The sequence below is a fragment of the Rattus norvegicus genome, chromosome 1 (genome assembly GCF_021556685.1).
Source record: "Rattus norvegicus strain SHRSP/BbbUtx chromosome 1, alternate assembly SHRSP_T2T, whole genome shotgun sequence".
Classification (NCBI taxonomy): domain Eukaryota; kingdom Metazoa; phylum Chordata; class Mammalia; order Rodentia; family Muridae; genus Rattus; species Rattus norvegicus.
In genome coordinates this window covers 76,289,363-76,298,670 of record NC_141534.1, presented here as the reverse complement: position 1 = coordinate 76,298,670, position 9,308 = coordinate 76,289,363, and the positions used below count along the sequence as shown (strand labels likewise).

Below are 9,308 nucleotides of genomic sequence, written 5' to 3'. Positions count from 1 at the left end.
ATCTACTGACATAATTTCTAGCTGTGTTAACATAATCAGCTTGTTGACACATTCTAAGGGCCAAATTTGAACAAATGGGCTTCCTTGTAGGCATTCACACACATGAGCAATATCCTGGATCCTGGGAATGAATTATCCTCCTAAGTATTTTCCTACCCATGTTTATTACATGGACTGTGAACACCAGTTGCAGAGCCCCAGGAAAGAAAGCATTTAAGTTTCCTCCAGAGCTCAGAAACAGTCTTCAAAATAAGGCATCATGAATATGCAATAATCTTCTCCTTTGCCCAGAGAAATAAAAGCTGGTAGTAATTTGTCGTTCATGGCACTTCACAATCAACACTGCCCAGGTTTAAGGCAGGAAAAATATGTTCATTTTTATGGTGGTGTTCTTCCTCATCAACATTCCACTTCTCATGGCAAATGTCATTGATCCCAGGTGCTTTTTGAGAATAAATTTGGATGAAGTCAAAGATGGAGATTTGCAGTCAACTTGTTCCTTCATTCTTGAAGCAGTTCAGATACCTATGGAGAAAGATTATTTCAACCAGACTCTGAATGTCCTGTAAGTGCATTTGTATTATCAATGTAAATGACAACTTGAATATTTCTTGAGTGCTCTGAAGATGAAGATTAGTCTAATCGTAGTGTCTTCTGTTCCAGTGCTATTTGTGAATACCAAGAAACAATTAATTCGTTTACAGATTCAATTCTATTCTCTTCTTTTAATTAATTCAGTGATGGTTTTGGTTTTCTTCCAGGTGACCTCCAACTTAAATCCTGGAAACTGAGGAATAAATTACTATCAATTTTGATTGTATCCATAAAACCTTCCTAATAACAGTTTATATTGCACTCTAAAAAGTGATGACTTATTAAAATTGATCTCATAATAGTTCATTGTGTTTTATATCAAGAATATGCAAATAAATGATCATAAATTTTACTGACAGTTTTTTTATTGATGTGTTGCTCCTGGAGCATATGCAGGTTCTATATTATTCATGGCACATACACTTGTCAAGAATTTTACATACATACAAACTTATTCTCTCAAATTCATTGCATGTGCTCACTTCTTGCCTTCTAAAACTTCATCAAGTTTGGAAAGAAGTTCTTTACACTCAGAAATTCATATATCATATGATGTCTAGATGGATTTTTTATGTTTATGAGCAAGGAATATTCATGTCATTAGAGGACAAGACATTCAAGTATTTTAAAAGATAAAATCCAAAAGAACTGTGGCTTTGTGCTTCACACTATTCATGTACAATCACTGGCTTTTTTTGTTCCCCTCCCCACCTTCCCCCCCATTACCGCCTTCCTCCCAACAATCACGTTCACTGGGGGTTCAGTCTTGGCAGGACCAAGGGCTTCTTTTTTTTTTTTTTAATAAAGTTCAGTTCAGCACTCTTGTTTTAGAGTAAAACATATTTGGAACATATGGAATCAAATAATATGTTTACATTCTTTGAATGGTGAGGCTATCAATAACAGTGGTGACTAGTTACATCCCTTGTCACTGGAACGTGTGACAGTTGTGTTGTAGGAAAGGTGGAACACTTGATAACAGGGGTACAGGAGTTGTCTATTAAGTTTTTTCATTAAGACACATGTCTCCTTTTTCATGTCTAATTTGGTTAATCTCTGATCTTTTTATGATGTTTATATCTTGTGGGAAATTTTTCAGTAAATATAGATTCACATGTTTCCAATGTGGTATCAATACCCATTTTTGTGGATTGCTTATAGTTGTTTAAAAACACAGCCTATTAAACTACTAGACTACACAGCCATCTTAATTAACTGATGTGTCCTGAAGTTTAGTTGTAGGAAGTAGTTTGAGCATTGCATGAAGTGTATTCTCAAATTTCTTTTGTGCATTAGTAAATTTCAATTGAGATTTTGTGTGTGTGTGTGGTAATAAAGAATATTCTAAAATGGCCTATTTTATAGATTGAAGAGTAAAAGCATCAGAGTGGTACAGTTTTTGTTGAAAACCTGTTAGTATTTACATCAAATGTAATTATTAAATATGTAGGTGTATGTTTAGTGTTTATTGACCAGTTATATGAAATGACAAGGACGAGACAGAAGATATTCTTTTCATAAATATAAAGAAAATATTTATTTCATTTAAATAAAAGTTGTTGCCTACTTTTATTTTAAAAATGAACATTTTCTTTATAATTTATACCCCAAAGATTTTTCTTCTATTTTACAAATGTATAATACTGGGTCATATAAATATCACTGCAGTCTCCTTATTTTCCTAGTTCTCAGTAGGATGCTAGTGTTGTTTTAGTGTAATTGGAAAGGTTATCATTGGTGTTTCCTAGAAATTAATTTATAATGCTGAGAAGTACCCAGAGTGAATATTTCACATTTCTTTCTAATAGAAAGTAGGTAACTGATACTTGGGTGTTGGAACAAGCCCCTACTCTCTGCATTAGTGTATTAGTACCTGGCACAAGTGTATACCTGCACATTTGAAGGGAGGACAGTCTACAGCAACATATCTTATAAAACACTTGTCTTATGACCTAAATAACCTTTGCTCAAATACTTGCAAACATATGCATAGACTTGTATCATTTAACCAATGCATGTTTGATATTTTAATTTACTTAAAAGTGAATCTTTAGAAAAGATTTTCTTTCAGGTAAAGATTGAAAGAAAAATTAACAAGATGAGGAGAGATATGAGGGAACATGGTAAGAATATTGACCACTAAATATAAGTGATTGTAATACAGTACCAAAGCTTGCCGCAGAAAAATTATTATGCACTGATAAATTATGATAAATCATCCTTAACCAATTCAGTTAACTTCACAAGAAAATATGGTGAACTCAATGGGTCTCATAACATGTATTTTTATATTGCTCAATAATTTCAAAATGAAGAAATTATCAGAATTACTCTTTGTCAATATCTGAGGTTTTAGCTTTACCTTCTGATGAGGGACTAAAAACACATATGGAAATATTCACTGTGTATGAGGTCAATACCATATCTTATTTATGGGAGACACACTGTCATGAACTTTTAAAGTGTTTACTATTTTCCAGGTTCTCATGTCAATCTAATCTCACAACAAAAGCCATTTGTTCCCTCTTTAGAGGCCAGATGCAGAAACTCCCAGTATAGAATAATGCTTCTATTCAGCACAAATGATCATGCATATCCATCTGTTTATAAAACAACACTGTACTCTTTTACAGAAAAACAGCTAAAAACCACAAATATGCTTTGACATTGGCCTTTTCAATAGATGAAATCAACAGGAATCCTGATCTTTTACCAAATATGTCTTTGATTATAAAATACTCTTTTGGCTATTGTGATGGAAAAACTGTAACACCTACACCCTATTTATTTCACGAAGAATTTGAGAAGCCTATTCCTAATTATTTCTGTAAGGAAGAGACCAAGTGTACATTTCTGCTTACAGGACCGCATTGGGGAACATCGTTACTTTTTTTGACAAAACTGGACATCTTCTCATCTCCACGTGTGAGTTATAGGTCAGGAATTCTTAACATCATGTTACTTTGGGGGACTTTGATAGATATTACAAAACTTGATGGATGAGGTTGGATTTATGCTTATGACAATCTATGTAGTTCCAAAGCATCTGCTAACTAGAAACATGATAGGCCTTCTGCTAGGGGCCACCTCCAGAAGTTGACAGATTCCATAAAGGAGGAATAGAGGATACCATGAAGAATTGATTCTGATATGGTGATAGAGACTCTTGCAGCCTTGTAGACTGGCATTCAGAGTACTTATTTATACAAATTTAAATAAGCAGAGATTGATTCATGTTGTACCAAAAATTAGAACATATTTGTGTTTCCTGATATGTGTTATTCTCCTCTTGGTCATAAGTTTAGATTATCATTGGTAAAATGTGAAATTACAGAGTTATCATTTACCAACATGGTAGTGTTATAAGTTTAGTCATCAGTGATAAACTGTGATATAACACAGAATTATATTTTGCAAACATTTTATCTCTAGTTCAACTTTTAAGTATCTGGAATATTTTTACAAAAGCATGACAGATGGATCATTCTTGTTCTGGTAGCTCATGACATTTTAGTGGCATAAGATAGGATGAAAACCTGCAACCCCGTCTGTGGAGTTCGCCATTTTACTAGCAATGAGTGTGACAATTGTCATTAGACCTTCTGGCAAAAATTTCAGCAACATACTGCTATAGTTATTACAAATAATTTTCTTTAATAATATAATTATTATGCCATATTTTATGGAATGTATTGGTATGTCTTATCTTGTTTTTCTTTTGTTTCCTCATCATAAAATACAAGAATGGACCTTAACAAGTGAAGCTTTCTAAGAAAGAGTGGTTATGGGATTCTGACACCTTGTTTTTCATATTTTTCCACATGATGATTTTTCTATAATCATAAGACACTTTGCATGGAGGAGATAACTCCATCCAATATAAATTTGTTTCTGTATAGTTTCTTCAAAAGGTACAAATTTTGGGCCCTATACATCTTGCTCCATAATTGCCTGAGTATTTAGTAGGATGAGTTTTTTTTTTATTTTTTTTTTATTTTTTTATTTTTTTATTAACTTGAGTATTTCTTATATACATTTCGAGTGTTATTCCCTTTCCCGGTTTCCGGGCAAACATCCCCCTCCCCCCTCCACTTCCTTATGGGTGTTCCCCTCCCAACCATCCCCCCATTGCCGCCCCCCCCCCATAGACTAATTCACTGGGGGTTCAGTCTTAGCAGGACCCAGGGCTTCCCCTTCCACTGGTGCTCTTACTAGGATATTCATTGCTACCTATGGGGTCAGAGTCCAGGGTCAGTCCATGTATAGTCTTTAGGTAGTGGCTTAGTCCCTGGAAGCTCTGGTTGCTTGACATTGTTGTACTTTTGGGGTCTCGAGCCCCTTCAAGCTCTTCCAGTTCTTTCTCTGATTCCTTCAACGGGGGACCTATTCTCAGTTCAGTGGTTTGCTGCTGGCATTCGCCTCTGTATTTGCTGTATTCTGGCTGTGTCTTGCAGGAGCGATCTACATCCGGCTCCTGTCGGTCTGCACTTCTTTGCTTCATCCATCTTGTCTAATTGGGTGGCTGTATATGTATGGGCCACATGTGGGGCAGGCTCTAAATGGATGTTCCTTCAGTCTCTGTTTTAATCTTTGCCTCTCCCTTCCCTGCCAAGGGTATTCTTTTTCCTCATTTAAAGAAGGAGTGAAGCATTCACATTTTGATCATCCGTCTTGAGTTTCGTTTGTTCTAGGGATCTAGGGTAATTCAAGCATTTGGGCTAATAGCCACTTATCAATGAGTGCATACCATGTATGTCTTTCTGTGATTGGGTTAGCTCACTCAGGATGATATTTTCCAGTTCCAACCATTTGCCTACGAATTTCATAAACTTGTTGTTTTTGATAGCTGAGTAATATTCCATTGTGTGGATGTACCACATTTTCTGTATCCATTCCTCTGTTGAAGGGCATCTGGGTTCTTTCCAGCTTCTGGCTATTATAAATAAGGCTGCGATGAACATAGTGGAGCACGTGTCTCTTTTATATGTTGAGGCATCTTTTGGGTATATGCCCAAGAGAGGTATAGCTGGATCCTCAGGCAGTTCAATGTCTAATTTTCTGAGGAACCTCCAGACTGATTTCCAGAATGGTTTTACCAGTCTGCAATCCCACCAACAATGGAGGAGTGTTCCTCTTTCTCCACATCCTCGCCAGCATCTGCTGTCACCTGAGTTTTTGATCTTAGCCATTCTCACTGGTGTGAGGTGAAATCTCAGGGTTGTTTTGATTTGCATTTCCCTTATGACTAAAGATGTTGAACATTTCTTTAGGTGTTTCTCAGCCATTCGGCATTCCTCAAGCTGTGAATTCTTTGTTTAGCTCTGAACCCCATTTTTTAATAGGGTTATTTGTTTCCCTGCGGTCTAACTTCTTGAGTTCTTTGTATATTTTGGATATAAGGCCTCTATCTGTTGTAGGATTGGTAAAGATCTTTTCCCAATCTGTTGGTTGCCATTTTGTCCTAACCACAGTGTCCTTTGCCTTACAGAGGCTTTGCAGTTTTATGAGATCCCATTTGTTGATTCTTGATCTTAGAGCATAAGCCATTGGTGTTTTGTTCAGGAAATTTTTTCCAGTGCCTATGTGTTCCAGATGCTTCCCTAGGTTTTCTTCTATTAGTTTGAGTGTGTCTGGTTTGATGTGGATGTCCTTGATCCACTTGGACTTAAGCTTTGTACAGGGTGATAAGCATGGATCGATCTGCATTCTTCTACATGTTGCCCTCCAGTTGAACCAGCACCATTTGCTGAAAATGCTATCTTTTTTCCATTGGATGGTTTTGGCTCCTTTGTCAAAAATCAAGTGACCATAGGTGTGTGGGTTCATTTCTGGGTCTTCAATTCTATTCCATTGGTCTATCTGTCTGTCTCTGTACCAATACCATGCAGTTTTTATCACTATTGCTCTGTAATACTGCTTGAGTTCAGGGATAGTGATTCCCCCTGAAGTCCTTTTATTGTTGAGGATAGCTTTAGCTATCCTGGGTTTTTTGTTATTCCAGATGAATTTGCAAATTGTTCTGTCTAACTCTTTGAAGAATTGGATTGGTATTTTGATGGGGATTGCATTGAATCTGTAGATTGCTTTTGGTAAAATGTCCATTTTTACTATATTAATCCTGCCAATCCATGAGCATGGGAGATCTTTCCATCTTCTGAGGTCTTCTTCAATTTCTTTCCTCAGTGTCTTGAAGTTCTTATTGTACAGATCTTTTACTTGCTTGGTTAAAGTCACACCGAGGTACTTTATATTATTTGGGTCTATTATGAAGGGTGTCGTTTCCCTAATTTCTTTCTCGGCTTGTTTCTCTTTTGTATAGAGGAAGGCAACTGATTTATTTGAGTTAATTTTATACCCAGCCACTTTGCTGAAGTTGTTTATCAGCATTAGTAGTTCTCTGGTGGAACTTTTGGGATCACTTAAATATACTATCATGTCATCTGCAAATAGTGATATTTAGACCTCTTCTTTTCTGATCTGTATCCCCTTGATCTCCTTTTGTTGTCTGATTGCTCTGGCTAGAACTTCAAGAACTATATTGAATAAGTAGGGAGAGAGTGGACAGCCTTGTCTAGTCCCTGATTTTAGTGGGATTGCTTCAAGTTTCTCTCCATTTAGTTTAATGTTAGCAACTGGTTTACTGTATATGGCTTTTACTATGTTTAGGTATGGGCCTTGAATTCCTATTCTTTCCAGGACTTTTATCATGAAGGGGTGTTGAATTTTGTCAAATGCTTTCTCAGCATCTAATGAAATGATCATGTGGTTCTGTTCTTTCAGTTTGTTTATATAATGCATCACGTTGATGGTTTTCCGTATATTAAACCATCCCTGCATGCCTGGGATGAAGCCTACTTGGTCATGGTGGATGATTGTTTTGATGTGCTCTTGAATTCGGTTTGCCAGAATTTTATTGAGTATTTTTGCGTCGATATTCATAAGGGAAATTGGTCTGAAGTTCTCTTTCTTTGTTATGTCTTTGTGTGGTTTAGGTATAAGAGTAATTGTGGCTTCGCAGAAGGAATTCGGTAGTGCTCCATCTGTTTCAATTTTGTGGAATAGTTTGGATAATATTGGTATGAGGTCTTCTATGAAGGTTTGATAGAATTCTGCACTAAACCCGTCTGGACCTGGGCTCTTTTTGGTTGGGAGACCTTTAATGACTGCTTCTATTTCCTTAGGAGTTATGGGGTTGTTTAACTGGTTTATCTGTTCCTGATTTAACTTTGATACCTGGTATCTGTCTAGGAAATTGTCAATTTCCTGAAGATTTTCAAGTTTTGTTGAATATAGGTTTTTATAGTAAGATCTGATGATTTTTTGAATTTCCTCTGAATCTGTAGTTATGTCTCCCTTTTCATTTCTGATTTTGTTAATTTGGACGCACTCTCTGTGTCCTCTCGTTAGTCTGGCTAAGGGTTTATCTATCTTGTTGATTTTCTCAAAGAACCAACTTTTGGTTCTGTTGATTCTTTCTATGGTCCTTTTTGTTTCTACTTGGTTGATTTCAGCTCTGAGTTTGATTATTTCCTGCCTTCTACTCCTCCTGGGTGTATTTGCTTCTTTTTGTTCTAGAGCTTTTAGGTGTGCTGTCAAGCTGCTGACATATGCTCTTTCCTGTTTCTTTCTGCAGGCACTCAGCGCTATGAGTTTTCCTCTTAGCACAGCTTTCATTGTGTCCCATAAGTTTGGGTATGTTGTACCTTCATTTTCATTAAATTCTAAAAAGTTTTTAATTTCTTTCTTTATTTCTTCCTTGACCAGGTTATCATTGAGTAGAGCATTGTTCAATTTCCACGTATATGTGGGCGTTCTTCCCTTATTGTTATTGAAGACCAGCTTTAGGCCTTGGTGGTCTGATAGCACACATGGGATTATTTCTATCTTTCTGTACCTGTTGAGGCCCGTTTTTTGACCAATTATATGGTCAATTTTGGAGAAAGTACCATGAGGAGCTGAGAAGAAGGTATATCCTTTTGCTTTAGGATAAAATGTTCTATATATTCGTTAAGTCCATTTGGCTCATGACTTCTCTTAGTCTGTCGACATCACTGTTTAATTTTTGTTTCCATGATCTGTCCATTGATGAGAGTGGGGTGTTGAAATCTCCCACTATTATTGTGTGAGGTGCAATGTGTGTTTTGAGCTTTAGTAAGGTTTCTTTTACGTATGTAGGTGCCCTTGTATTTGGGGCATAGATATTTAGGATTGAGAGTTCATCTTGGTGTATTTTTCCTTTGATGAATATGAAGTGTCCTTCCTTATCTTTTTTGATGACTTTTAGTTGGAAATTGATTTTATTTGATATTAGAATGGCTACTCCAGCTTCCTTCTTCTGACCATTTGCTTGGAAAGTTGTTTTCTAGCCTTTCACTCTGAGGTAGTGTCTGTCTTTGTCTCTGAGGTGTGTTTCCTGTAGGCAGCAGAATGCAGGGTCCTCGTTGTGTATCCAGTTTGTTAATCTATGTCTTTTTATTGGGGAGTTGATGCCATTGATATTGAGAGATATTAAGGAATAGTGATTATTGTTTCCCGTTATATTCATATTTGGATGTGAGGTTATGTTTGTGTGCTGTCATTCTCTTTGTTTTGTTGCCAAGACGATTAGTTTCTTGCTTCTTGTAGGGTATAGCTTGCCTCCTTATGTTGGTCTTTACCATTTATTATCCTTTGTAGTGCTGGATTTGTAGAAAGATATTGTGTAAATTTGGTTT

At 36.4% G+C, this 9,308-nt stretch overlaps 1 protein-coding gene across 2 annotated transcripts in view; it reads left to right on the top strand.

Moving 5' to 3' along the window:
* The first annotated feature begins 368 nt into the window (after positions 1–368).
* Vom2r26 (vomeronasal 2 receptor, 26) overlaps positions 369–9,308 on the top strand; it is a 36,005-nt gene continuing 27,065 nt past the window's right edge. For both annotated transcript variants that reach the window (XM_087651563.1, NM_001099471.1), the window contains exons 1-2: positions 369–565; positions 3,228–3,519. In XM_087651563.1, the coding sequence (XP_087507689.1) occupies positions 369–565; positions 3,228–3,519 (489 nt within the window). The remainder of the gene's footprint in view (positions 566–3,227; positions 3,520–9,308) is intronic.